At 49.4% G+C, this 27,945-nt stretch overlaps 1 protein-coding gene across 1 annotated transcript; it reads left to right on the top strand.

Annotated features, from left to right (window-relative positions):
• Positions 1-10,609: 10,609 nt before the first annotated feature.
• CKAP4 (cytoskeleton associated protein 4) lies at positions 10,610-22,096 on the top strand. The gene is made up of 2 exons (XM_008144934.3): positions 10,610-11,235; positions 19,630-22,096. Exons 1-2 carry the CDS (start codon positions 10,777-10,779, stop codon positions 20,956-20,958), a joined length of 1,788 nt encoding a protein of 595 aa, XP_008143156.3. The 5' UTR covers positions 10,610-10,776; the 3' UTR covers positions 20,959-22,096.
• The last annotated feature ends 5,849 nt before the right edge of the window (positions 22,097-27,945 follow it).

Genomic DNA, 27,945 nt, shown 5'->3' with positions numbered 1-27,945 from the left:
TTAGTGACTCTCAATCTCTTCCACTTACTGGACAAGTTTCCTGAATTACTGTGACGATCATTGTGTTTGAAAGTTTCCTGGGGAGCTCCAGTTCCCACACCCACCCACTCACTTCTAGGCTGAAACCTTTGCCGAGGCTAATCTGAGTTGCAGAGCAGGCTTAGTTCTGGTGCTGGGTCTCAGGTGACATCCCCCAAAGCCAAGGAGGATGCTGGGCCCAGAGCCCGGTGCTTGCCATTCCTCTAGGGGACCCCATAAAATGAAAGGGCCCAGAACTGAGCAGAAGTCACAGAATTGGAACCGCTGGACTTCCCTCTATCTTTCCGAAGGTTGGAGAACTCAACCAAAGTGATATGCGGTAATACTGCATTTACATACAATTCTGTTATCACTTTAAGGCCTAGGGATTTTCAGAGCAAAGGCCAATGTAAGGAGACAATAAGTCTCCAATGCAGCTAAACTTCAACGGATAACCGGGTGTTCATGGTTACGGACACCAGTCTACACAGGACAGCAAGACTAGGTTCACCAAGCAATTACTGAACTCTTACTAGGTGCCGGGTCTTGGTACTGGTGATGGGATGAGGGAAATCCAGAGATAATATTGATAATGACAATGATAATAAAAACAGAAACATGCTGAGAGGTGACTGTGTGCCAGGCATTGTGCTCATGTATTCATTTATTCAGTCAGTAGTGGGGCCTTCATAAATACTTGTTGAATTACTCACTCACCCCAGCTACACTGGCCTCCTCTAGCTCCTCATATGCACCTCAGGGCCCCTGCATTTGCTCTTTTCTCTGTTTGGAGGGCTCTTCTTCCAGATATTTACACGCCTGGCTCCCTTACTTCCTTCAGTTCTTTGCAGAAACATTACTTTCTCAGTGGGGTCTCCCTGACCATCTAAACTCACAACCCTCCTCCCAATTCCACAGACTTCCTGTTTCCCTTTCCGACTTTATTTTTCCTCCTTAGCACTAGCTAGCATACTGTATTACCCATGTGCTATTGCCTGGCCTCCCTTGCTGCTGTGAGAGCTCCATAAAGTAGGGATTTTGGACTGTTTGTTCACTGCTCTAGCCCCCTTGCCTAAGTCAGATGCTCAAATTGATTCAATGCACGAATCAAAATATTTTCTCAGAGTCAATTATCCACCCAAACAGTAAGCACTGAGGATAGTGCAGTGAACAAGGCAGACAGGTGTTTGCCCTCTACGGGTCTATGGCCTGATGGGGATATTTCACTAATTACGTAGTAATTCCATGTTACCGAAATAGAGCATTCTGGGTGCTTTACTGATATTATTTCACTGAAACCGCATCACGACTCTATGCTATTGGTACTTTAAGCCACAGTTTATAGACACTATTTTAGATTTTTTCTACAGCTGAAAATACCCAGGTAGGCTCTGAATTATAGAGGGGCTGGATTTATTTAGTTGACACATAATAATGATAGTTATGTATATGTAGCTTTCAGTTACAATGGTCTTTTTCATATTCATTACTTTCCATGAACCCTGTGAAGTATTCATCCTACTCCATAAATGTGGAAGCAGGAGTTAAGATAACTTCCCCAAACCACACAACGTTGTTAGTTTTCTAGACAGGAGCAAACCCAATCTGTATCATTCTGAGGAACCCAAGTGAAGGAGGGACCAATGGAGTGGGGGTGTGGGACAGGTGGTCAGGGACTAGATTTTCCTAGAGGAGGGGGTTGGGCCTTCCAGGTTGGAGGATTGGGGAGAAGAGTTTGAACAAAGAACAAAGTCTTACAGGTGGCTGGAGGGTTGGGGGAGGTAGGTTAAACAGAATCCTAGCTGGGAGGGGAGGCATAGTTCTTAAACTCCCCTCCCCCTTCCCCCACGCCTGGTCATTGTGATTTGATTCTAATAAGGAGATATGGGGGATTCTTGAGTAAGGCTGGAGCAGGATAAAAACGGTCTCTGAGAGTGGGGTTCTTATAGCAACTTTTCCATCCCATTGACTTAGGGATCCATCATATCCATTCACCTCTTCTACTTTTTGGTTAAATTAGCAACATCCATTTATACCATGCTATCTGAACCTATCATAACACACTGCATTTCCACATAATACCTACTTTTGCTAAATTTTCACAACTTTGATACTTTCCCAATAGCCCCACTCCCTAAAGAATGGGTTCCCTGACAGTGTGGGATGCTAAGAAGCCTAGCATTGTAAGTTATCTACTGCCATGTCCACCCACCGCGTACTGAGTGCCTCCTACAGTCCAGGCAAACTGCTGGGCACTGGGGATAAGAAAAGGAACAGATCACAGTTTCTGCCCTGCAAGCTCTAGAGTGGATGACAGTTAAGTAAATAGGCAATGACAATATATCATGGTAAGTACTATGACCTATCTGGGAGCTGGGGGAGCACCAACGAGGGACACTTATCTAGGTTGGCGGTGGGGTCAGGAAAAGGGTTAAGGAAGCTGAGTTCCTTAGAGAATATGGCAAATTAGGGCACCTGAAGGAAAGCTCAATCTGGCTACATAGAGTAGGAAGGAATTTGAGGGAGAAATGAGGCTGGAGAAAGGACCAGATTATGAAGGGTTTTTTAATGACATGTTAAGGCAATGATCCTCATTATATATAATATATCCATCAGCAGCATAGTGAGAGGGAATAGTTGTGGAAGTGAATTAGTGAATCACCAGTCTCAGGTGGAGATATAACCCTGCCTAACCCTTCCCAGTTTGAGATTCATGATGCTTATCAAGAGTCTGGATCTTATCAGAAGGCTGACTGGCCTTGGAGAAGCCACTTCATCATGCTAGGCTTTGCTCTTCTTATCTGTCTATACATTCATGTCTGGTTGAGAGGGTGAGCTCCAGGATCTTACCTTGAGGAAGTTGTCCGCCCTCATCGGTAAACTGGATCAGTACTACTGTGGTGCCTACATCAAAGGCTCCCTGAGGATGAAAGGAGGTAATAATACATGTGAAACTCCTGGCATAGTGCCTGGCACACAATAACTGATCAGTAAATGTCAACTTACTGAGATATTGCAGCTCCCCTGCAGCCCAACAGTGTTAGCAATCATCCTTTCTGTGTCATCGCCGTCCCCATCATCACTGTCCTCACCGCCATCCCATCATTCCCATCGTCACAATATTGAAGTTTAGGTCATTCCTCACTGGGTTCCTCCCCTGCCCTCTCCTCCTTTGTGGCTGTCTTATGAAAGAGAAGGCTCTATGACAGAGAGGGACTTGAATAACATGAAATTCAGAACATTTATTGAACTCATTATTTTGTGCCAGACATTGTTCTAGGTACTAGGGGACACAAGAGTGAGTTAAATAAAGGTCCCACTTATGGAACTTACAGTCTCATGAAAAGAGGCAATAGTAATTAAACAAGTATGTAACATGTCAGAGGAAAATGAATACTATAGTGAGAAATAAAGCAGGAAAAGAAAGAGTCTCAGGTGGGGCAGTTGTTAGTCTATATAAGATGGTCAAGGACGAGGATGCCTAGAGGTGACATTTGAAGTGAAGGACCCTGCACCGTGGAAGACGGGGATGGGGGAGGGGTGGGGCGTAAGTTCATCAGGCACAGGGAACAAAATTACAAAAGGCCCAAGGTAGGAACATACCTGGCGTATTGAGGAGCGATACGGGGGACTTTGTAACTGATATCAGTGATCAAGTGGGCAAATAAGAGGGGATGAGATCAGAGAGGGCAGGCAGCAGGGGGTCAGAACATGGGGGCTGTGGAGGGCATTGTACAATTTTTGCCTTCTACTCCCGCTGACTTGGAAAGTCATTGGAGGGTTCTAGAAAAGGTGTACATGATCTGACATATTTCCAGGGATTGCTCTGTCTGGTGTGTTGAAAGCAGACCACAGGGCAGCAAGTGCTTAGGCAGAGAGGCCAGTTTGTTATTTCAGTGACCCAGGATCAAGTGTGACTTGATGGTGACTTGGATCAGTGGTAGCGAGTGGTGCAGGTCATGGGAAGTGGGAGACGCTGGATATATTTTGAAGGTAAAGACAAGATTTACTAATATGTTGCATGGAGTGTGGGGGGGATGGGTGAGAGAAAGAGAAGAGTCAAGGATCATTCCTGAGTAACTAAACGGATGTTATTGGCATGTGCTGGGGTGAAGAAGGCTATGAGTGAAGCAGATGTAGAGGAGAAAATCAATTTAATATTCACATTGCCTCTACAGGATAGGTACTGTGGTTATCTTCTCTAAAAACTGGGACTCAGGGAGGTGAAGCCTGTGGTCTAGAAGCCACATATAGTGTTAGGAGCTCCAAGAAATAACTCCTCAACTGCATGGAGCTATAGGATCTGGGGCTGGGGAGCTCCTGGGAGTATGAACCATGAGGCTTGGAGGAGGGCTCCTAGCTCTCCAGAACCAAACTATAAGGGAGGCCCCACATCTAACACACATGCTGTTTGCAAGGCATTCAGGCTCATGCCTTGGCCTCTTGGGGGGAGGGGGCGGGTGTTATCAACCTGGAACAGAGAAGAGGCAATCAGCAGTAATTGGGGTTTTCCATTTTCACATTCTGAAATGCAGAAAACCAAGGCTGCAGGCTTGTAAAGCTCTATCTTGTAGTTTATGATCCATGTAATCCAACAGTGTTCTGAAGAGGCTTTGCTGAACTGGTTGCTGAATTCTCCTAGCTGTCTTCAACCCTCCAAGCTGATGTTTTCTTTTTCTCCCGTCCTTTGACTTGGAATTTTGAGAACTACTGATGCAATGTCAACCACACAGAATTTACCTGAGCATCTGATGACATCACCAGAGATATTTAATTGCAGATAAAAAGGATCTGTCAGACTGTCACTGCTTGCTCTTGTGGCAGGCAGTTAGACAGACATGAGCAGAGCAAGGGCCGTGGGCCAGGTACAGAAGGTCACCAGGGGGAAAGCCCTGGGTGCCTAGCAAAGGACATTTGTAGGGTGGGACCTCGCCCCAGGGTGACCTTTCCTCCCCTAGCAGATCACTGGTCATTCGGTTTGGACCCCGACCTTTCCTCCCTAGAGATAACATCTAGGCCTCAGTTGTATTTCACCTTCAGGCCCAGAAAAGTGGCAAGTCCAGACCAGCAATCCCACGCTGACCTCAGGACCAGCTGCACTGGATGATGACCCCCTTCCCTGATGCTGACACCAATCCATCAGTGGAGACCCAGACCCTGAAAGGACACACCTGCAAAGCTGATAAATATTCTGTTAGGTTCTTCCCCTGGGACCTCCCCTAAAATCTCCACCCTTAAAATCCTTAGGAAGGAAGACCCAGTGCACTCTCCCTCCCAGGAGCACACCCCTGCCTTTCCTTTTCCTTTTCTCCTCCATCTCCTCCTCCTCCTTCCTCCCTCCCACTCCCCCCAGCATGTTACCATTAGCCTCTTCACTCCCAAGGTCCAAGGGCCTTCCTTGGCCTCTATAACTTATTTCCTAAGCCCATTTCTTCTACAAAGTACTTCTTCCACCTCTGTGATTTTATAAATAAAAGTTCTCTGATAGTTTGAGTCTTGGCTCTGAATTCTTTCCTAGCCAGATCTCAAGTACTGAGGTTGCTGAACCCAGGTCCAGTCTGACCCCACCGGTCTAACGCCAGGTGCCGTTCCCACCATCTACAACATTTTCATTCCAGCAAAAGAAACTTGAAGCCTTCTCGACGGACAGTCTTACAGACTCAGCATTTGGTTGATAATTTGCTGTGATCATTAACCTCGGTTTTTTTTTCTTCTTCTATTTTCATAGGCATACTCCTCATGAAATACCTGATTGCTTGTTTACACAATATAGGTCTCACTTTGAATGCCCATCTGCATTGCCACCTCCTGGAGTGACACTCAACCATTTAACTGAACTGACTTATTTTCAGGACTAAATAATTGAGTCGATGAAATGTGGAGCAATCTGCCAACCTCACTTCTGGAATGATAGAATTCCATATCAAGATGATGATGTTTCGGGGATTCAAGCCTGTCCCTACTTTGGAAGTATCAGCTAGCAGCCTCTCTGTCCCAGTCTCTGATCCCATTCCCTTGTCCCCCTTAAATCAGGCAGGGAGAGACTTCCACACTTTATGCAGGCGGTGACCACGGCCTCTGTCAGCAGGAAGCAGTTACTGAAGACAGACTGCCCTCCCTCATCACCTTGAAAAGATTTCAGGGATGGAAGTCTCTGAAGGGGGAGTGAGACAGCCTAGTGAGCCAGGACAAGTGAAATAGGGAAACTGAGACAGATAGTTAGACAGCAGCTTGCAGCCATCTAGTAAGTCCTATCTTCTCTAAACCAAGGACACTTAAGAGTAAATGGTTTGCACTTTTCCTTTCCCACCAGAGGGTAAATAGCTGAAATCACCCTACTTAGAAAGACAGGTAGCAGAAATCCAACTAGTGCCATTTGCCAACCACACCCAAGGACAGATGAAGAGAATAAACCTCATTTTGGTTCATCAGCATAAAGATGATGAATGTTCTACTGAGATCCCCCCTAAACGGCCTGTCTTTAAAACCCCTCAAAACGAAGGTCCCAGCACACACATTCTCCTTCCCAAGAGCATGCCCAGGACTCCCACCCTCTTCTTTCCCCACGGGTATGCACCTCCTAAACTCTAAGGAACACCACGAGGCTTGCAACCAGGGCAGCAACAGGCAGTGGCAGTTCATCCAGGCAAACCCCCTCAACCTGTCCCGAGGCCTCCTTTTCTCTGACTTCTCAGGGAGCCAAAGCCTGGGCTCATTTCCCCAGCCTTTTTGTGTTTCAGTGTTTCATTGTCCCCAGCTGTTGCACACACTGGGGGGGCCATCAGCACACTTGAGGGAGGACAAAGCAGAAAAGGGAGAGAGAAGAACTCTAGAGGGAAACGAAGGGAAACTCCGACTAAGTGCATGCTCAGAAGACGGGGCAGAAGAATGGAAACCTCCTCCACGGAGACTCGTCAGTGCCTTCCTGCCCTGGAAGATGCACTTTCACGACTACTTACCAACCTCCTCCTCTGGGTGCAGCCAAAAGCCACCGTGGAACCAGGCTTCAGAGGAAAACAGTGCCTGCTTTGTCAAGTTAAATACATCAGAGCCTGTGGTCTATAAGCCACATGTGGTGCTGGAAGCGCCAAGAAATAGTGATGAAAGAAAATCATTGAAACCTGGACGTACAAGGTCTGTGCAGCTATACTTTCCCCTCAATGACTCTGCAAATTGCGTTAGCTCCCCTTTATTCACCGAGCCTTGCTATGTGCCCAGTGTTAGATGCTGTCTCTCATTTAGTCCTCACCACAACCCGGCGAAGTAGTTATTACCCCCGTCTCACAGATGAAGACAGAGATTCAGAGAGGTCATGTTCCCCCGTCTGTCACGAAAATGACTTGGAACGCAAGTCAGTCTCTTCCAGACCCTGTGTCTTAACCACTATACTTCACTATCTCCCAGGGGAACATGAGGAAAGAGAAATACTGAAAATGGTAACAGTCCCCTCCGGCTCCCCTCTATTCTTCCAGGGCTCGGTAGAGTCAGAGAATGGGAAAAAACCTCACTTTTATAGCTGGCTTACAGTCTAAATCAGGGGTCCTCAGACTTTTTAAACAGGGGGCCAGTTCACTGTCCCTCAGACCGTTGGAGGGCCAGACTATAGTTTAAAAAAAAACTATGAACAAATTCCTATGCACACTGCACATATCTTATTTTGAAGTAAAAAAACAAAACGGCAAAAACACCCGCATGTGGCCCGCGGGCCGTAGTTTGAGGACGCCTGGTCTAAATCAACTTAAAAATTTAAATATTTAATTATTTCTGATAACCATCAGATGACTATTTTCTCTAAGAAACAGATTAATAGCCCAGCTGGTGTGGCTCAGTGGTTGAGCATTGACCTATGAACCAGGAGGTCATGGTTCAATTCCAGGTCAGGGCACATCCCCTGATTGCAGACTCTATCCCCAGTGTGGGGCGTGTAGGAGAGAGCCGATCAATGATTCTCTCTCATCATTGATGTTTCTATATCTCGCTCCCTCTCCCTTCCTCTCTGAAATCAATAAAAATATATTTAAACAACTAGATTAGTAGTAAGAAAGGTCTTTAGAGATGCAGAAAGGGTGACCATGAAATCCAGAGGAGGTTAAGTGCGAGTTTCAAGGTCACAGTTAGTTTGATGGCAGACCTCGGGCTAACAAAGTAGCACTCCTGCCTCCCAGGCGAGCTTGATTGGGCCCCCAAAGCTGTTTTGCAAGTTATTGCTATCTCTGCCTTCATATGGATGGCTGCTTGAAGGAGGATGATCGCTTTTGTGTGTGCTAGAAATTCTAAACACAATCAGAACTCAGCTGAAGTTTTAAACAAGGCTTTCCTAGTACCTTCTGATGAGTTAGTGTTATGTTTTCCATCCCAACCCCCACCTGAAGTCAGAGTTGTGTGTCCGGTTGAACTAGGTGCAAATGATTGTATTTGTGGAACCCACTATGATTTACTCTAGCCTCCCACACTAATAGTGACTCTTCTGCCTGGCTGCAATCTGGACCCACTCCACCCAGCTCATCTCCTTCTTTTCTATATTGCACCACACACCCTTCATATCAGGCAGGTGTCCTGGGCTCACCCCATTTTTGCCACAGAAATATCCTCCCTGCTCTCTTCCTATGCAAATCCATTTTTCGAGTCTTCGCTCAAGACCGTTCTGGCCCAGAAGACTTCCCCATGCGCAGCCCAGGGGTTTGCTTTTCAAGTTCCCTTTACATTTATATTCTCAACCATACAAATTAGCTTCAAAATGTTTCTGCACATTTCTCCAAAGGTAATGCAGGCCCCTTGAGGGCAGGCACGCATGGGTTCATTCATTCACTAGAGATTTTAAAAAGCGCCTTACCAGGTGAGATATAAAGAAAAATATAAGCAATGGTTGCTTCCTGTCCTCAAGGAGGGGAGGCTAATAGTTTGCAGACATCTGCCTGCCACACAGTGGGAGCTAAACAAAGGCTTGCTATTTCGAACATATATATGTTCAATTATTTGCTGGCTCGAAGTCCCCCTGAGAGGTATCGGGTGCTGTTATAGGGAAGGCATTTGAGCTCGGCCTTAAGAACGGGCAGTGTTTTTAAAAAATAGAATTGAGAGAACAGGCAGAAGAGGCTGTGTTCCCACAGCACATTGCTGGGCACACCCAGTGCCAGACACACACCGGACACCAGGTTGGGGAGGAAAGCCGCGTCGTGGGGTTTGGTCCCCACCCCAGCAGCAACTAGCCCTAGAGTGGGAAGTTGCTTCATTTCCATGGGGGCCCATTTCCTTCCCATTCTGAGGTGAGTAAGCAGCACAGACTCTGGAAGAAGCAGGTGGCTGAATGTGACCTTGAGCCAGTCATTTGGGGTGGAGGCTCAGCCTCAAGTTTCCTTCCTGTAAAACGGGTAGAATCATTCCGACCTTCCAAGGCGTCTGTAGTTTTAAGAACACGTGGAAGTTGCTACGCACAGTCTTGGCATCAATATATTTGCTCCTGTCAACGTAGGGGTCACAACCCTATCCCCTCCCTGTTAGTTGTTAGTGCCCTGCTGCTGGTTTCCAGAACCTGGCTCTAGTAGGACTCTGGACAGACTGCGGGACCCCCTTTCCCCCGCCCCCCCACCCCCCGAAAAAAACGCAGTTGATCGGGCTTCAGAAAAAAATAGTAAACGGCGTTGACAGTGGACTGACTGGGCTAAGGGGACACTCAATACGTGTGTGTTTCCAGGAACAGACTTCACACAGTCCGAGAATCTTCGCTAACTGTCCCACTCCCGCCTCCGGGTGGACTGGCTTTCACGGACAGCTCTTCCAGCCTCCGCCTTCAAACCCGGGGAAAGAGACAGGGCCTGGCCCCGCGGCGGGCTTGGAGGATGGCATGTGGGGACGGGAGGGGGGGGGGGGGGGGGAGGGGATGCCCCAACTCCCAGCGGGAAGGAATGGGGGGGGGGGTCTGTTCCCGCCCCCTTACTCCTACTCCCAGGGGCAGGGTTCCTGGGGCGCCCTCCTTCATTTCCTCTCTCCGCACAGGTCGAGAAGGGAGGGGGGCGCGCCCTTGGCCCTCTGCACCGTGGCATCCCCAACTCTCCTCCCTCCGACCCGCCTGGCCTGGCCACCCCCACCGCGGCCGCCTATCCCCGAGGCCCCCGTGGCCCCAGCTCAGTCGCCAGCCTCAGCACCGGTCCACCCAGTCCTTTGCCCCCTCCCTCCCTCGGGCCACCTCGGCCGCCGGCCCCCGGCTCCGCAGACCCCGCCCGGCCGCCCTCCCACCTCTCCCCCATTTCAGCCGCCTCCCCCGGCCCCGTAGTCCCGTTCGGCCAGCCCGCACCCCTCGGCCCCCGTAGACCTCGATCGCTCACCGCCATCCTCCTCCCCACCCCCACCTCCGCCGTCCGAGACCCCGATCCGCCCCCACAGACCCGCGGGGGCCCCCCCCCCCCGTGGCCCTCCCCTTTGGGGTCGTGGCGGCAGGGGAGGGGCCGCGCCGCCCGCGTGCGTGGCAGGCTCCCCCCACCCCCACCCCCTCTCCGGCTCCCGGCCTTCCTTCCCGGGAGGCGGGGTCGGCGCGCGCGGCGGAGGCAGGCCCCCTCCTCCTCCTCCTCCTCCCTCCTCCCCGCCGGCCTCCTTCCTCGCCGCCCGCCGCCCGCCGCTCTCTCGGCCGCTCCGACGCCAGCCGCGCCGCGTGCCGCTCGCCCAGCCCCGGGGGAGCCGCGGAAGTTTCCCGGGCCGCGCGTCCCGCTCGCTCGCCTCGCAGCCCGCGGCCCCGCCGCCGCCGCCGCCGCCGCGCTCGCCATGCCCTCGGCCAAACAAAGGGGCTCCAAGGGCGGCCACGGCGCCGCGAGCCCCTCGGAGAAGGGCGCCCACCCGTCGGGCGGCGCGGATGACGTGGCCAAGAAGCCGCCGCCGGCGCCGCAGCAGCCGCCGCCGCCCGCGCCGCACCCGCAGCAGCACCCGCCGCAGCCGCCGCAGAGCCAGACGCACGGCAAGGGCCACCGCGGCGGCAAGTCCTCCTCCGCCGCCGCCTCTGCCTCCGCCGCCGCCGCCGCCGCCTCGTCCTCGGCGTCCTGCTCGCGCAGGCTGGGCCGGGCGCTCAACTGGCTCTTCTACCTCGTCCTGGTGGCCGCGGCCGCCTTCTCGGGCTGGTGTGTCCACCACGTCCTGGAGGAGGTCCAGGAGGTCCGGAGCAGCCACCAGGACTTCTGCCGGCAGCGGGAGGAGCTCGGGCAGGGCTTGCAGGGCGTCGAGCAGAAGGTGGGTTCCCCCCGGCCCCCGCCCCCACAGCCGGACCCCTCGCCCTGCCCCAGACCCGTGGCCGGAGCCGGCCCCCCCTATCCGGCCTCCGGGCTCCCCGGGCTGGTCCCCTGACCCCCTTTGTTAATGGCTGCGGAGGAATGGGCCCCGAGGGATGGACCGCCGCCGCGAGGGGGGGCCCAGGCCTGTCACTGGACAGGAGCGGTGACCTGTAAGGAGGCGGGCAGGCAGGCGCGGGGGAGCCCGTTCTGTTTGGATTAGGAACCGCTGAATGGGCAGAGCTGTCTGGAGAGGAGGTTGGAAGGGAAGCCAGCGCATCCCTGGAAGCCTCTGGCAAGGCCGCAAGTACCCCGGCTCTCCCAGCGGGGGTCATCTGAGCCAGTGTTTCATAGATCCGGAGCCTGGGGGAGGAAGACCTGGGAGTCTTACTCATTTACGAAGTTCAAGGGAAATGTATCGTATCTTTGGGCCCCGTTGTCCTTGATTGGACCCATGTGCCCAGGTGGGCCTTTGAAGCAGCACACTCCAGCTGGGGAGGAGAGGAAAGGCCAAGTTCGTAGGTCATTGTTATTGGTGAATGATACCGCTCAGGTGGTGTTTAGAAGGCTTACTCACTTGTAATCTAATCCTCGCAGCAACCCTGGGAGGGAGGTGGGTCTGGCAGTTTTGACTGCATTTTTCAGACCAGAACCCTGAGGGTTAGAGAGAGATGAAGTGAATGGATCAAGACCCCAGCTAGTGAGTGGCGGGCTGCATGAGAATGTCCAGTCCAGTGCCCACTTCAGGCTTCGCAGGGGCCTATTTCAGGTGTGCGGATGGACCCAGATTTTTAACCCAGAGTCGCTTAGCTTCCATCCTTCTCTGTGTGTTTTCCCATGCCAAGTGCAATAACCTCAAATCTCATTCCTCTGCCGACCTCCACCAATGTCATTGCTCCATGAAAGTTGGTTGCCTGATTGAAATAAAAAAATCCCGCCACCACTTATGAGGCTGAAACTGCTGCCTCCTTTTCCCAGCATGCGGCCTGGCCTGCCAAGTTCCTCTCCACTTTGGTGGAGTATGCAGGACTGGGAATTTCCCCCTAAGACCGGCAGAGCAACTGGAATGAGTCAGTCTGCTCAGTGCTGCAGGCCAGGGGAGGTGACTTTTTTTTGAATCAAGTAGGCAGTGCTGCTTTGCCTCTCCTGAATGTTAAATCATTCTTAAAAAATAGAAATGCTGTTGGAGTGTAATCACTAGGCTCCCATTTTCGTCCTTATCATCCACCCACTTACTAATCAATCATAATATTTATTGAAGTCTGATAGTCATATGGCTTCACGTGGGCCCCGTGGAGGATATGAAGCGGAAAAGACACGAATCATTTGTGAAGCTGCACATAAAGTAGGTTTGTATCAGGGGAAACTGGGGAACTGTCCAGAAGAGAGAGGGTGTGGAGTTTGCCTAGGCCTGTATCCTGGTGGTCAGGGTAGGCTCAGTGGAGATCTAGTAACTGTTGAGAAAAGGCATGAAGAACACACAGGCAGGGGACAATCTTGAGCGTGTTTGAGGGACAGCAGGTGGCTACCCTGCTTGTAATGGGAAGCTGTGAGAGGGGTGATTGAAATTGGGGCCCACATGGGGGAGGCCATGAATCTAGGTTGAAGAAATTGGGCTTTCTTCTCTTCACTTCCTCCCTGTCTCTCTTATTCCCTCTTTTCTGGTTCCCACGTCTTCTCGGCACTGCTGTGTGGATTCCTTTCCTTTCTGGGGTTCAGTTTTCCCATCTACACATTGAGAGGAGGGTCCCATCTAGATTTTTAAGAATCCACCCATCTGTAAAGTATTGAAATAGTGATCACTATTTAGTGACCTTTCTTTATATACTAATTTAGTAGCACAATCAAGCTATTACTTAATGCATCATATTTATTGTGCACTCATTTCTTTAACAACAACCCCCAGGGGGTAAGTACAATTGACCCTGAACAACATGAGTTTGAACTGCACAGGTCCACTTATATGTGGATTCTTTGATATATACGTACAGTACTGTATGCTTTTCTTAATATTTTATATTCTCTAGCTTAACTTATTGTAAGAATACAGTATATTATATATAAAATGCATGCAAAATATGTGTTAATCGACTATGTTAATGATAAAGCTTCTGGTCAACAGGCTATTAGTAGTTAGGTTTTGGGGAGTCAGAAGGTGTATGTGGATTTTCGACTACAGGGGTGTTGGCACCACTGACTCCTACATTGCTCACGGGTCAGCTGTACTGTGATCCCCCTTTGCAGATGAGAACAGTGAGACACAAGGAACTTTGCATAGTTACACAGCTAGTAAATGGCAGGGCTAGGGTTCAAATCACAGTTGTCTCCCAGGCACTTTTTAAAAAAAATATTTTTTTATTGATTTCATAGAGGAAGGAAGAGGGAGAGAGAGAGAAACATCAATGATGAGAGGGAATCATTGATCGGCTGCTTCCTGCACACCCCCTACTGGGGATCGAGCCCGAAACCCGGGCATGTGCCCTTGATTGGAATCGAACCCAGGACCTTTCAGTCCACAGGCCGGTGCTCTATCCACTGAGCCAAACCAGGTAGGGCTAGAACACTTAAAAAAAAAACCACACACCACATTTTTATTGAATTCAGAGAGGAAGGGAGAGGGAGAGATAGAAACATCAATGATGAGAGAGAATCATTGATCAGCTACCTCCTGCACACCCCACACTGGGGATCAAGCCCTCAACCCAGGCATGTGCCCTGACCAGGAATAGAACCATGACCTCCTGGTTCATAGGTCGACACTCAACCACTGAGCCACGCTGGCTGGGTATCCCGGAACACTCTTAACCACTCATCTGTTCATTTTGTTACCTTTCCTATGCCTTGCCTGGTACGCAGTAGTGCTCAATTTATGCTTACTCCGTTGACTTGTAACTCAGAACACGCCCAGAACAGTATTAGGATTTGCCACAGTGTGTGGTCCCTTCTGTGTGCAACTCTGGGTAGACAGTAAGTAAGTTATTTTGGATTGAGTAGTGGGTCCTCTGACAACCTAAGTTTGAAACCTTTTTATAACTCTATATGAGGCTTGGTTGGGGCTGAGGTTTGGATCTCAGCAGGGTCATATATGGACAGTGTTATTATTCATAATCAGTATTCACTATTATTATTCATAGTATTATACCTACAGTGTTTTTCATAGTTAGTATTCACATATTAACACCAGGCATTCTCTCAAGTGCTTCCCAGCCACCCTCTGAGGCATGTGTCATTTATTAGTTCACAGAGGGGCCAGCTGAGCCTAGAGCGGTTGTTACTGGTTCAGGGTTACACACAGACCCTGAGTGGTGGAGCTGAAGGTCCTGGGGTGCCCTGGCAGATCCAGGGTGGCCTCAAGTGGTTGAAGGAGTCAGCTTAGGCCTAGTGGGTGGGGGCGGTTTAATGAGACCACTTGTTATTTGTAGAAGAGTGAGTTCTCTGGTCATATTTCTTTGTTTTCCCATTTTGACCAGGAGTCGGCTTCAGGGTTAGGCAGCACCTCCAGGCACTCGGTGCACTTGAACACACCTCTGCCCAAGCATACTGCATAGAGCAGGGGTCCTCAAACTTTTTAAACAGGGGCCCAGTTCACTGTCCCTCAGACCGTTGGAGGGCCGGACTATAGTTTTAAAAAAAACTATGAACAAATTCCTATGCACACTGCACATATCTTATTTTGAAGTAAAAAAACAAAACGGCAAAAACACCCGCATGTGGCCCGCGGGCCGTAGTTTGAGGACGCCTGGCATAAAGGTTAAGAGCTCGGGCTCTGAAGTCCGACCTTCAGGGATTTTGATCCTCAGCTCTACCTCTTCTCTGGCTCCTCACTTGTAAAATGATCAATGGGAGCCACCAACTCATGAGATTATTATGACGATGGAATGAGATGATATCTCTGAAGTACTTTGTATACAGTAAGCACTCTACTGAATGACAGTCACCACTATCCCCCTTCCCCAGGCTGTGAGCTCCTTGAGGGCAGGGATCCTGTCTTAGCTGTTATTTTATCTTTGACGTCTTGTCCAGTACCCATCACTTAGTGGCACTCCGCATATACTGGGGGAACAGATGCATCCATTGCATATCCTACCTAATAATAGACAAATATGCAAATTGACCGTACCTTCGCTATGCCCACGATTGGCCAGGAGGCGCGGGGGGGGGGGGGACTCGGTGTGGCCGGGGTAGCTGATTGGGCCGGCGGGACGCTGAGCTGCGTCGCCAGCAGCGGCACGAGCACAGAAGGGGCCTCTGGGGCAGCGAGATGACGTCCCGCCACGCGGACCATCAAAAGAGGGGGAGCTGAGTGCCTGAGTGGACAGGCACTCAGCTCCCCCGCAATCGAAAGCAAAAGCGTGGAAGCTGGGTGCCTGTCCACTCAGGCAGCAGGCCTTTCAGAAGCCTCCGCGGCACCGGAGGCTTCTGAAAGGCCTGGTGCACCAGCGATCGAAAGGAAAGCGTGGGAGCTGGGTGCCTGTCCACTCAGACAGCAGGCCTTTCAGAAGCTTCCGGCACCTGGTGCACCAGCGGACAGGCACCCAGCTCCCCGTGATCAAAAGCAAAAGCGTGGGAGCTGGGTGCCTGTCCACTCAGGCAGCAGGCCTTTCAGAAGCCTCCGGCGCCTGGTGCACCAGCGGACAGGCACCCAGCTCCCCGTGATTGAAAGGGAAAGCGTGTAGGGGACCCTACACGTGCATGATTCAATCATGCACTAGGCCTGTAGTCTATATATATATAAAGGCTAATATGCTAAGTGTTCATCTGAGTAATGATGTCACATAGCAACGTCTGGCTTCCTCTCCCTAGCGATGACTAGCCTCCTTGCAGTTTCTTCAGCCCAGGAACACGACTTGCTTTATAGCCAGGTGGAAACATTTCACACTTTAACCAAATGTCTGTGAAGCGTTTTCCTATGCCTCATCTCATTTGATCCTCACAGAAGTCCTGGAGTAGGTAGATAGGAGACTCAGTGGAATCCTATTTTCTTTTCATTAACCGAAAAATGGAGATTTAGAATGTTTAGAAACTTGACCCAACTGAAAAGTAAGAAATGGTGGACCTTGAAAATGACTTCAGGTTTTCTCACTGTGCAGAATATAATCAAACACTGCTGCAGTTAAATATTTTACCCTTTGTTCTCCCTGCATGATCTACAATAATAATCTGCTTCGTGTTGATATTTACTGCTGTGTTGCTGACAATTACCTGAAAGAGAAGTTGGGGTGTTTCACTGGGCTGGAAAAAGTTTAGCTACATCAGAAAGCAGGTCTAATTAAGCAAGTTTTTTCTATATCTATAAAAGGCTAAGTTGCATGCGCAACACATATAAAACTCTCGCTGGTGCCAATTGCACACATGTTGTTTCTTTCCATCTGTCATTGTCGATTGTGAATTTGGTTGACACTTCTATTATAGAGAAAGGGCAAATAGTGATATTAAAATATTTCTTCTAATTAATTTCCTTTCAATGTGCACGAATTCGTGCACTGGGCCACTAGTTAATTATAATAAGGGTTTTTGCATGTAAAAATGAACAACCAACAACATCAGTACCCCGTGGGGGATGGGGGGTACACTTTCTATGTTCTTTCCATAATGATGAGGGTTGGTTTGTTTGGTTTCATTCATAATTTCTGATCTAGTCCCCTTCCCAGCCATTTGTAAAGAGCCAGCCCAGAGTGACATTCAGGGATCGGAGAGGAAATGGACCAGCTTGGTCCTCATTAGATTTTGCTCTGTTAATTCATTTATTCTTTGATTCATTCAGAAAACATTGGCGAACACGTGCACGTTGCAGGTGCTGCTCTCACACCTCTATTCTGAGTGCTATGCTTAGAACAGGCAAGTACTGTGATTACATAACCTAGTTTTAGAGGTGAGTTCTCTCCACTGTCCTTAATGATTCAGGTTATATTTGGTTGGGCAGGAAAATTGTCTAATATCCTAGAGTCCCTGAGAACCTTAGTCTAATTTATCTTAAAATCACAGACTGGTAGAAGCCAGAAGGGACTTGAGAAACCTGTTTGTTAATAGACAAGGAGCTTGGGACTTGGGAAGCGAGTGTGACTTATTTGTGCCCACAGAGCTTGTTATTGGTGGGGCTGGAACTAGAGCCCAGGTGTCCTGTTCCCATTCCTGTAGTGTTTTCCCTTTGGCATTGGGCTAAGGATGGTCTAGGAATCTCCAGGCTTCTGAGCTACTTCAAAAGAAAGTTTAAACAATAATGAAGATGCCATTTACCAATTGTTGGTCATTCACTATGTGTTAGGTACAATTGAAGCACTTTACATAGGTTAACTCACAAAACAAGCCTGAATCGGGTACTATTTTTGTTTCCATGCTGCAGCTGAGGAAACCAAGGTCACGCACAGATCCTGAGTGGTGGAGCGGAAGGTCCTGGGGTGCCCTGACCCCAGGTTAAGTTACTTGCCCACAAGCACACAGGAAGTGTCCAAGCTGGGCTATGAACATAGGCAGTCTGGTTCTGGAGCCCACACTATTTTATTTTTTAACCTCTTATCACGGGAATGTTGAAGCATAAACAGAGACCAATATAATGAATCCCAGTTTCAGTAATTATCATTTTTTTCTATTGTTTCATTCCATTGCCACCCCTTCTCCCCTCAGTTTGATGCTGAAGCACTCTGCTCCACTGCCCTGTTGGGTGCCCACCTGGTTTCTGTTGGTTCCCAGTTTTGGAAAATGGCCCAGGTCTTCTGAGTGGTCTCAGCCTGGGCAGAGAAGCTGGCCTGCCCTGACCCAGAAGATTCAGCGGCACAGTGGGTGCAGGGCTTCCGAAAATGTTGCCAGTTGGTTCTAGGCCCTCTGAAGGGCCCGTGTGGCCCTGACAGACCTGTGGATAGTGAACTAGGAACTAATTATAAAATTAATCCCTGACTGACACACCCCAAGTATTTTTAGGATTTATTTCTAACAGATAAGAGTTTCTTCTCTTTTTTTCCTTGTTTCTTTCGACAAAACACAGTCTATTATACCTAACAAAGTTAACAGATATTCTTTATTATCTTCTGATACCCAGTTCATAATGAGATTTCCCCAATTCTCTAAAAAATGTCTCTCTTACAGTTGGTTTGTTTGAATCAGGATCCATTTATGTCTGCACATTACATTTGATTGATAAGCCTTACATTTCTTTTAACCTGCAATAGTCTCCTGTCTTTCTCCCTTTTAAAATGCCATTTATAATGCCACTTACTTGTTGAAGATCCTGGTTATTTGTCCTGTGGAATTTTCCACTTTGTGGATTTGGCTGATTGCTTCCTCCTGGCATATTTCTCACTAGTATGTATTTTTGTGAATTGGTGACTAACCAATTCACAAAAAGTTAGAGACTTGATAGATTCAGGCTCTTTTTGCTGTTGTATGTGTGTAAGAAAGCATTCTATGTGGCCCCGTGTACCACATTCGGATAAAGCCCGGGCCATTAATCATCATCTGTCAGCCTCTCAGTACATTAAACCAGCTCCCTGGGGGTAGTTCCGAGGTCAGACCTTGTTTAGGGTAGAATTTATTTAAAATGAATGTGTAATGGCAAACTCCCGGGATCATAATGTGTTCACTAAGCCAGAGAATGCTAAAGGATCATCTGGTCCACCGCTCACATTTTGCAGGTAAGGACGATGACTTGTGCAGGGCCACACAGCTAAAAGTGGTGACAGAGACCCGGGCCCTGTCTCTTGCCTCCCAGCCCAGTGTCTCCCACGTGCCTCAGCTATTTTTCAATGAAAAGTTGTGAGACTCTTTCTCTTGCAAAAGCTAGAAACTTGGCTCAAAGAGCAGTGGGTGGGGAGAGATTCCTTCAGGTATAGCTGCATCCGGGAATTCAGATTGTATCTTCAGACCTTGATCTTGTTATCGTGTTTCTCACTTCTGCTTCCCTCTGTGCTGGCTTGATTCTTAGACCCGCATTCTTCCTGTGCTAGTCTGCGTAGCTCAGCTCCAGGCTCCCTCATTCTGCAGCTAGCAGTCTCCAGTAGAAAGTGGCTTTCTTTCTGAGTAGGTTTAAAGGAAGTTCTGGAATTGACTTGTTGGCCTGCTTTAGGCCATATGCCCATCCCTGGACTAATCACTGTGGCTCCATTTTGAGGGGGAGGTGGATGGAGAATGCTGATTGCCTAAGCCTGTGTTAGAAACCATCCCTGGAGCACTTGGGAGGGCCCTTAGGTTGGTCCCCCAAACCACATAGATTGTATGTGGAAGGATGGTTCTCCAAAGGAAAATTGTGGTGTCATTCTAGAAGAGGTGGGACTTGGAAGCTGGGCAGACGAAAAGAAATGAGTTGTGTCGCCTAACACTCATCAGCTCTTCTTAGCAATTAACATCTGGACTTTGGTTACAGGTGCAGTCTCTGCAAGCCACATTGGGGACTTTTGAGTCCTTCTTGAGAACCTTCCAACATAAGCAAGAGCTCGCGGAGAAAGTCATGAAGCAAGGGGAGAGCGAGATCAACCGGATCAGCGAAGTTCTGCAGAAGCTCCAGAACGAGATTCTCAAGGACCTCTCGGACGGCATCCACGTGGTGAAGGATGCCCGGGAGCGGGACTTCACGTCCCTCGAGAACACGGTGGAGGAGAGGCTGACGGAGCTCACCAAGTCCATCAACGACAACATCGCCATCTTCACTGAGGTCCAGAAGAGGAGCCAGAAGGAGATCAACGACGTGAAGGCGAAGGTTGCCTCTCTGGAGCACTCCGAGGGGGACAAGCAGGAGTTGAAAGCCCTGAAGGGAGTCGTGAAGGACATACAGACCTCTCTGAAGTCCAAAGAAAAGGACCTGGAGGCCCTGAGAAGCACCCTTCAGACCATGGAGTCGGATGTCTACACTGAGGTCAAAGAGCTGGTGAGCCTCAAACAGGAGCAGCAGAAGTTCAAGGAGGCGGCCGATTCGGAGCACCTGACGTTGCAGGCCCTCACGGAGAAGGTCCTCCAGTCGGAGGAGGCCACCTCCCGCCTCCCCGAGGAGGTCAGGAGACTCGCGGAGGAGCTGCGCCAGCTGAAGGCCCAGTCCCTGGAGCCGGAAGAAGATGGGGTTTTCAAACACTCCGACGCCCTCGACGCGCTCCAGAGGAAGAGTCAGGGCTTGGACGCCCGGCTGCAGACCGTGGAAGACGGAGTCCAGGCCGTGCAGATGGCCTCGGCGCGGCAGAGCGAGAGCCTGGAGTCCCTGCTGGCCAAGAGCGAGGAGTGCGAGCAGCGCCTGGCCGCCCTGCAGCAGCGCCTGGCCGGCCTGGACTCCTCGGAGGAGGCGGACAAGGGCGGCCTGGCCAGCACCGTGAGGAGCCTGGGGGAGGCCCAGCTCTCGCTCTACAGCGACGTGGAGGAGCTGAAGAGAAGCGTGGGCGAGCTCCCCAGCACCGTGGACACGCTCCAGAAGGTTCAGGAGCAAGTCCACACGCTGCTGGGCCAGGACCAGGCCCAGGCGGCCCGCTTGCCGCCTGAGGACTTCCTGGACAGACTGTCTTCTCTGGACCACCTCAAGTCCTCCGTCAGCCAAGTGGAGTCGGACTTGAAGATGCTCAGGACTGCCGTGGACAGCTTGGTGGCCTACTCAGTGAAAATCGAAACCAACGAGAACAACCTGGAATCAGCCAAGGGTCTGCTCGATGACCTGAGGAATGACCTGGACAGGTTGTTTGTGCAAGTCGAAAAAATTCATGAAAAAGTCTAAATGGATTGTGTTTGCAGGGTGCGGTTGAAAGTCCCAATTTCTCATGACCAAAAAAAAAAAAAAAAAAAAAAAAAAGTGTTATTTTCTCCCGTGCGCCCCTCCCCCTCACGTTCTTGTCCCCTCTTAAAGAGCAGAGGACACCACAGCATTTTGTATTTCTGTGCCCGGTTAATTTATTTACAGTCCTTACCACACACCACTGGTTTCTCAAGCGTTCAGCTTCTGCTTGGTTTCCTGAAGGCCCAGCGGCCGGCAGGCGGAGGTGCCGGGCAGCAGGGATGTCTCTGGTGTCAGAGAACGGGGATGGTTGTCCTGAGGATTAACAGAAGCAGATTAACGCTAACCTCAACAAAGCCTGCCTGGCTGGCAGATTGGAAGTGAAAAAAGTGGGGGGGAAGGGGCATTTTTCTCTCTGATTGTCTTTAAGGAAAATTCATTTTACCTTTTTTTTTTATACTTCCGGAAGAAGTAAGTGTTCGGGAGATGTCACTCACTTTTTGTCTTCCACTTTAAACTGGTTAAAATTCATAAACGTCAGCTCCGAACCGAGAGGGGGAGAGCCCCTCGTTTTTCAGCCGACAAGCAGCAGGTGCGGACTGTGGCCTCCCGTGGTGAGGGTGTCTTTTTCCTCTCCCTTTCCTCTCCCGAGTCCTCTCCTGATCTCAAAGGTAACTATGCAAAGAATCCAGACGGTCCTGAATGTGAAGGCACAACACCCCACAGAGTCCCCTGTGGCCGACCTGTGCCACCTCTTGGTAGGGTGCCCCCCAAAATGCATAGGTTTATAATCCCTGCAAGGGGAGTCCTTGGATTCTTTCAGGAAACGTGTGAGGGGGGCTGTCCGCAAAGGCCTGGGCTGTCTCCCTGGGGAGTGGAGGCCGCGTCTTTATTTCGCCCCGGTGTCCGGGAAGGGGTGTGCGGGCCCCGCCGGCAGTGAGGAGCGTGTGCATCTTCCGTAGTTGTGTGCTGTTTCCCTCCCCTTCGGGCTGTGCTGCTCTTTAATGGCTGTCTTGCCTTTCAAAAAAGAGGAAAAAAGCAAAGAAAACGATAAAAAAAGGTTTGTTTAGTTTACTGTGAAATGGACTGTATGGCTTATTTACAGTATTTTTAATTCTTAATAAACACTTGAGCTTTGTTACTTTCCCAGAGTGGTTGCTTTCAGAGAATTTAGTAATTATGATGTCTTTTACTAATGTGCCGCATTGAGGATTAGAAAGGTAAGTTTTCAATTTTCAGACTCTCTTTTTCAATTCTGAAATCAGGATGGCCTCACTCTCAGGCCTGGAACTTTGGATTGACACGGCTCTTGTTAGCTATGTGAATCTTCTGGAAGCTTTAAAAAGGCCCGGGCCTGCCCTCGGGTTTGGGATGAAGGGGGTGTAAAGAGGGCCGGCAGTAGGATTTTAAAGGCACCCCGGCCGATTCTAAAGTGCATCCCGGTATGAGATCCAGGGTCTCAGACCATCTGGCAACCTTCGACCCCAGTACAAACCTGGGCATGTTGCCTTTACTTCCCAGGTTGCCTCTACCTCCTAGCTAATACAGGGGTTTATGAGTACCTGTGTGCCAGCATTGTGCTAAGCACTCCATTGGCCTCTGTTTGTTCCTGCTAATATTTCCTGGAGGTGGGCATTATCATTTTCCATTTAACAGGGCATCAGGCCGAGAAGCAACATGCAAGATCATTAGCTAGGAAATGGCAGGGTCAAGATTTGAACCCAGTCCCTCAAAACCATGACAGCACCCTTCACCTAACACCACCAGTGCAGGGCCACACTGACCTGTGAGCACCTGCTGTCACGGCTCAGAGCCTGAAGCAGCAGGAGTTCCTCTCCCCTCCCCGCCCCCCAACCCCTTACCCAGGGAGCAGAGGTGGGCCAGGACCTGAGTGCATATGTAGCTTCATGCCTTCATCTCCGAGCTTCCCTCCGTCAATCATTCTAGGTGCCAGAGGCATCATCTCTAAGGCCTCACGCCTCTGAGCATGATGTTCCCAAAGCAGTTTGCCAATCAGGACTGGCCCTTTATAGGTGTTAGAAGTCATTTGCATTCTTATTTTAAAGTCTGAGAGTTGATAAGTATATGCTATAACAACTAGTTTTGCCCTCATTTGGGGAGGGGTTGAGCAACATAAACTATGCTCCCGAGAAAGTTAAATTGAGTTCTTTCTCAGGTTGGTTGGTTGCATCAGGCACATTCTTGCTCTTCCATCATGTCTGTAGTCTATAATCCTAGACTTTAGTAGTTTAATAGATCGCTATTTAATATAGTAGGAAATATCTACAAAGGTCAGAGAAATGAACATTCAAGTGATGAAAATAAAAGGAATGCATTATGAATTTACATATTCCTGATGGTAGGGCAATTGGAGCTCCATCTTACCCCAAATAATAATCACAATTCAGTCTCGTTCATGTATCTGCTCATTCAACAAACATTTATTGAGCCCACAGCCAGATGCTTGCTAAGCATCGATGAATGCAAGATGTGTGTGACAGGCTCCTTGTCCTCCAAGGGCCTACATTCCAGTGGGGATGACGGTAGTTGTCATATGGAATTACAGGTGCCATAGCCAGGTGCAGTAGGGCACAGAGGAGGGAGTGGCCAGTTCTGCCAGGGCTGGGCTGGGGGTGGTTAGAACAGGTTGCAAAGGGCTGAGGGATGTCTCTTGGAATGCCTCCATGAGTGAGGGGAACCTTCAGGAAACACGGTTGCCCTGCTGTGTGTATGTGTGTGTGTGTGTGTGTGTGTGTGTGTGTGTGTGAATCCTCACCCGAGGATATTTTTCCATTGATTTTTAGAGAGAGGGAAAGAGAAATATTGATGTGAGAGAAACACATCGATTGGTTGCCTCCTACATGAGCCCTAACCAGGGCCTGGCCAGGGAAGAGCCTGCAACCGAGGTATGTGCCCTTGACTGGAATCAAACCTGGGACCCTTCAGTCCGCAGACTGACACTCTATCCACTGAGCCAAACCGGCTAGGGCTGCCCTGCTTTTTGAACAGGGAATGTGCACAAACTATTGAAGATGTTGATTAAATTGCAGGTGATCCAGCACCAGCATCAGAGGCTGCAGTGAAATTTCCCAGGTGAGATTACCAGCACACTTGTGAGAAGACAGCTCTACCACTGCCCCTGTCAGAATGGAGATGATGGTGAGGAGGAGGAGGAGGATGGTGGTGATGATACCTCACAGGGTGGTTGTGAGGTTTGAATGAGGTCATGGGTGGAGAGGGTTGAGCTTAGCACAACATCGGGCATGGAGTTAAGAGCTCCAGGCTCGTCCATGTGCAGCCATACCAGAGGTAACCATATTTCAATCTAATGTGCTGCTTGGTAAAGAGCTGTATCCCTGAGCCACCTGAGTGCCTCCCTCAGGACCTCTAGACCTCTCAGCCCAGCAACTGACAGGTTAACACCCAGGCACAGCGAGGGCCTCCAGGACCCTGTGCAGCCCCATGGCCAGCATTAATTCTAATGCATGGGCACCCATGCTTTCCCAGTGGTTAAATACTTTGCAATCACCCTATGTCTTCCTCAAAGCATGCCTCTGAGATACGGATCTGTTTTTCTAGTAACATCTGGCCACACACCTCACCAGACCTCTCACAGGGTTCCAAACTAAAGGCAGCATTCCCCTCCCCCACCCAGAGTAAGTGAAACCACTGCCCCCTTCACTCCTTGAGCCAGAAGCTCAGGAGTCACCCCTCTCTCTGCCTTTCCGTTTTCCTGCCTCTCCACACTCCCTCCCTCCCCCCGCCCGCTGGGGGAAGCCCTGACACAGCCACCCCATCCCGCATCTCAGAGCATTCTCTCCATCGACATGGTCCAGCTGGGAGGAGACCAGCAATAAATATGATCTAAACGTACAAATTACAGTATATGTCTTGAGGTGCAGGCACATTCCCTTGTCTCTACCTTGTCTGCTATTCAGAGAGTGGTCTTTCTCAAAGGAGACCTGCCTGTGTCGCCCATTAAATCCTTCAGTGTCCCCCTTTGGCTTCAGGGGAAAACCCCAGCTCCACGGTGGGCTGAGAAGGAACTTGCCGACTGCTCTCTCCCTGCCACCCAGCCTCATCTTCATGGACTCTGCTCGTAACTGCACTGACCCACTGAACCATCCCTCACGCACCTCCTGCTCCACCACCAGGCGCCTTTGCACATTCTTCCTCCTCCCACTCCAAGTGCTCCGTGTTCCCGTCCTGGAACCACAGGCTGGATGGGCACTCTTCCTGGGCTGCTGGCTTCCCACTGGGTGGTGCACTGCATGGGTGATAGGGCTGTGTCTCTTATCTCTCTATCCACAGAGATCACACTGTGCTTGACCTACATCGGTAACGAGAGAAAGAACTAATGTTTATTGAGCACTTACTATGTGCCAACCACTGTTACAAGGGTTTTGCAAGGATTAACTCATTCAAAATGGCACAACAGTGAAGATACTATTATTATTTCCATTTTACAGGTGGAGAAAATGAGGCACAGAGAGGTTAAATAGCTCATGCCAAGTACTTACCAGGCACAGATAAGGCTGTGGTAGAGGCACAAATAGAACCCAGTTTTCTAAGTTAGAAACCTGTGGTCGGAATGACTCTAGAACTGGCTTCTTTTCTTCACTTAAAATTACCTCACAGTTTTTTTTTTTTAAATTTCTTTATTGATTAAGGTATCATATATTTGTCCTCGTCCCCCCATTTCCATCCCACCCCCCTCCCCACACATGCCCCCACCCCCCTGTTGTCCTTAACCACTGGTTGGGCTCATATGTCTGCACACAAGTCCTTTGGTTGATCTCTCCCTTTATCCCCACCCTTCCCTACCCACCCCCCGAGGCCCGACAGTCTGATCCATGCTTCCTTGTTTCTGGGTCTGTTCTTGTTCATCAGTCTATGTTGTTCATTATTTCCCCTAGATGAGTGAGATCATGTGCTCTTAGAAATACACTTATAAGAACCGAAAATGAGACAAGCAATAATGGTTATGGTGACAGACAAATGAATCAGTCTGTAGTGAGTTTCTTTCTGGGCCAACAGTTCTTTTGAGACCCAATTTCAATGTCCAACAGTTCCTTATGTGTACATGTCAGCACTGACATTTCAGTTCTGGATGGTACCTCACAGTTTTGGGATTTACTTTTTATTGAAATACTAGAGGCTTCGGATGTCCGAAAGGTCGTTCGGCTGTCCGGTCTAATTAGCATATTACGCTTTTATTCTTATAGATAATTTGCGTGCTTTAAGGCCCATGCACCTGAAGTACACAGCTAATGAATCTCTACACATGCTTCACCATGGACTAACCACCAGATCAGGACACAGCATGCCAGGGTTCTTGTTCCAGCATTAAGAAGGGTTCAGCAATCTGGAGAAAGGATCCATGTGTAACTGAAGTAAGAGTCCAGAGACAAAAGATAATTTTGAAAGGCATTGGGGGTCAGAGGAGCTTTAGGTAAAGGAGCTAAGTTCTCCTTGTCTCAGGACCCCTTGCTTTTTATTAACACAATTTGTCCTAAGGCAAGGTGGAGATATACACTTCAAAGGCTAGGGTTTTGTATAGAAGCATTGTCAGATTGGGGAATAGCCTACGGCTGTTCAGGTGTTTGGCCAGTAGGAGGCAATAACATGTAGCTTAAGATGCCCTGAGCTGTCTGGCAGCAAACAATCATCTATTCAAATATTTTTCAGGTTTGGGGAAATGCCTTTAGCCATTCCAACAGGCGATAACATATGTGACTCAGCCCTTGTGGAGTCCCCAAGTTCCATCAACCTTTTGATGAAACTCTTGCAATTATGACATGCTGGAACTGGCTTCCGGCAACAGCATTCCCAGCCCTCTGGGGGCTTTCCATGGCCCACAGCCGGTAGCCCCCAGGGTCACCACTCTTCTGACCACTCTCACCATAGACCACTTTTGCCCATTTCTGAATTTCAAATGCATGGGATCATACCCTATGAGACATGGTAGTCCTTTAAGAAAAACAACAGCTTTCTTGGGATGTAATTCATATACCATAAAATCCACCCTATTCAAATGTATAACCGTTCTTAGTATATTCCCAGGAGGCTGGACACATTTCTATCTTGATAAATCTTGCCCCGGTCACCTAGAGAAAACATGCGGCACCCAGGTGTCTGGGAACCTGCAGATGTGTGAACTGGACGATGCATTCCGGGTCTCCATCTTGCTGAGAGAAAGGCGAGCGATGTGGTGGGAGCATTCTTGTCTTGCCTCTGGGGCTGGGGCCACAGTGGGAGGAGGTGAAAAGCACAGAGGCGGAGGGATGGCTGCCCCTCCCCCTCCTCAGGCTGTGCTCGGTCAGGGGTTGGTTCCACAGCAGCTGTTTATCATGAGTGGGGCACTGAGCTGCACCCGATTGGGGAGTAGGGATGAGAGAGGAGGTTTCCATTCCTTGGAGAGTCCTAGCTGAACAGGACACAGGACACTGTAATCACGGTAGAGGGGTGCATACAGGGGGAGTGATGAGGTCTGGGACCATGGTTGCCATTGTGTTGCCTTCCCAGTATCTAGTCCTCCATAATGTGGTAACCACTTCTTTATTTTTCTTTAAAGAACCACCCCTTCCCCCGATGGACGTGGCTCAGTAGTTGAGCATCAACCTATGAACCAGGAGGTCACGGTTGGATTCCTGGTCAGGGCACATGCCCGGGTTGTAGGCTTAATCCCCAATAAGAGGGCATGCAGGAGGATTCTCTCACATCATTGACGTTTCTATTTTTCTCTCCCCTTCTTCCTTCCTCTCTGAAATAAATAGAAATATTTAAAAAAAAGAATAAGAAAAAAAAAAAAAATGAAGAAGAAGAAGAAGAAGAAGAAGAAAAAAAAAAGAAAAAAAGAACCAGCCCTTCATCACTCTCGATCCATTTGGCTCTGATGAGACTGATCGGGATGAGCACATGACCCAGGTTTGGCCAATGAGAAACTCTCTTCTCCTGGTCTGACTTGTTCAAGATGAAGACATGCCCCAA

This window comes from Eptesicus fuscus, chromosome 7, assembly GCF_027574615.1.
Source record: "Eptesicus fuscus isolate TK198812 chromosome 7, DD_ASM_mEF_20220401, whole genome shotgun sequence".
Lineage (NCBI taxonomy): Eukaryota > Metazoa > Chordata > Mammalia > Chiroptera > Vespertilionidae > Eptesicus > Eptesicus fuscus.
Note: the sequence above shows the minus strand (reverse complement) of the source record. Positions and strands in the feature narration are given on the sequence as shown.

Excerpts from the sequence above, each read along its gene's own strand:
- CKAP4 (XM_008144934.3), top strand. The coding sequence starts at position 10,777 with ATGCCCTCGGCCAAACAAAGGGGCTCCAAGGGCGGCCACGGCGCCGCG. Across the intron at positions 11,236-19,629 it reads TGCAGGGCGTCGAGCAGAAG|GTGCAGTCTCTGCAAGCCAC; the intron begins GTGGGTTCCCCC and ends CTTTGGTTACAG.